General features: G+C 40.9%; 1 protein-coding gene across 1 annotated transcript; it reads left to right on the top strand.

Annotated features, from left to right (window-relative positions):
• The first annotated feature begins 534 nt into the window (after positions 1 to 534).
• LOC115977428 (histone H4) lies at positions 535 to 1,033 on the top strand. Its single transcript, XM_031099268.1, has one exon. The coding sequence runs from the start codon at positions 606 to 608 to the stop codon at positions 915 to 917; it is 312 nt and encodes a 103-aa protein (XP_030955128.1). The 5' UTR covers positions 535 to 605; the 3' UTR covers positions 918 to 1,033.

Here is a 1,033-nt window from a genome sequence, read left to right as displayed (position 1 = left end):
CTAAACAAATGGTTCTTAGAAAACGAATAAATAATATCACTTGATTCACTTAACTTTATTTTTTTTGGGAGAATCATTTAACTATAAGACTTTTTTAAGTCTTCATATAATTAAATAAAAAAAAGTCTTTATATAATTATTATTCCGTGGACATTTAGGTTCAATACTTTTGTTTTCTAGATCCATCAGAAATATGACACGTGTCTGTTTTTAAATCACAATCCACATGTCATGAGTCATGACTTGTAAACTCTAAGCAAATTTTCAAAATTTCAGCCAAAACCAAACGCGGTCTTTTCGAGTTTAATTTGTGTTTTTTTCGTCGGCGCTTAAAAGTGTGTTTTCTCACAGAGACAATATTCCCACCAAAAAGGCAAAATCGTCTCGATCCGCACCTTCGAATTTCCACCAATGAAATCCAATCACTAAAAATCCAACAGCCAAAAACCCCCCACACTTATAATTCACACGGATCGCTCCCTCATCCAACGGCCACACCACCACCCCCTCCCCTTATATAAGCCCACCAACCTTCTCTCCCATTATCCCATCAAAAACAAAAACAACAAAGCAGCCTTTCAAAAACAAAGAATCAGAGAGAGAAAATGTCAGGAAGAGGAAAAGGAGGCAAGGGTTTGGGAAAGGGAGGAGCGAAACGGCACCGTAAGGTTCTGAGGGATAACATCCAGGGAATTACCAAGCCTGCCATTCGGCGTTTGGCCAGGCGTGGCGGAGTCAAGCGTATCAGCGGCCTCATCTACGAGGAGACCCGTGGCGTCCTCAAGATCTTCTTGGAGAACGTGATTCGCGATGCCGTGACCTACACCGAGCACGCTCGCCGCAAGACTGTTACTGCCATGGATGTTGTTTACGCTTTGAAGAGGCAGGGCAGGACTCTCTATGGTTTTGGAGGTTAAGTGATGGAGGCTAGAGTTAGGGTTAGGGTTTAGTATTTTGGATTGTGTTTCGAATTAGGGGTCTTATTGTAATTGGAAATTGATTATTAATCGACTGCTATTTTGTTATTTGCTTT

Source organism: Quercus lobata, chromosome 2 (assembly GCF_001633185.2).
Source record: "Quercus lobata isolate SW786 chromosome 2, ValleyOak3.0 Primary Assembly, whole genome shotgun sequence".
NCBI classification, from domain to species: domain Eukaryota; kingdom Viridiplantae; phylum Streptophyta; class Magnoliopsida; order Fagales; family Fagaceae; genus Quercus; species Quercus lobata.
The sequence above is the reverse complement of the archived record's forward strand: the minus strand, read 5'-3'. Positions and strand labels throughout refer to the sequence as shown.

Bases quoted from the DNA above. Each gene is read 5' to 3' on its own strand.
- LOC115977428 (XM_031099268.1), top strand. From the start codon at position 606: ATGTCAGGAAGAGGAAAAGGAGGCAAGGGTTTGGGAAAGGGAGGAGCG.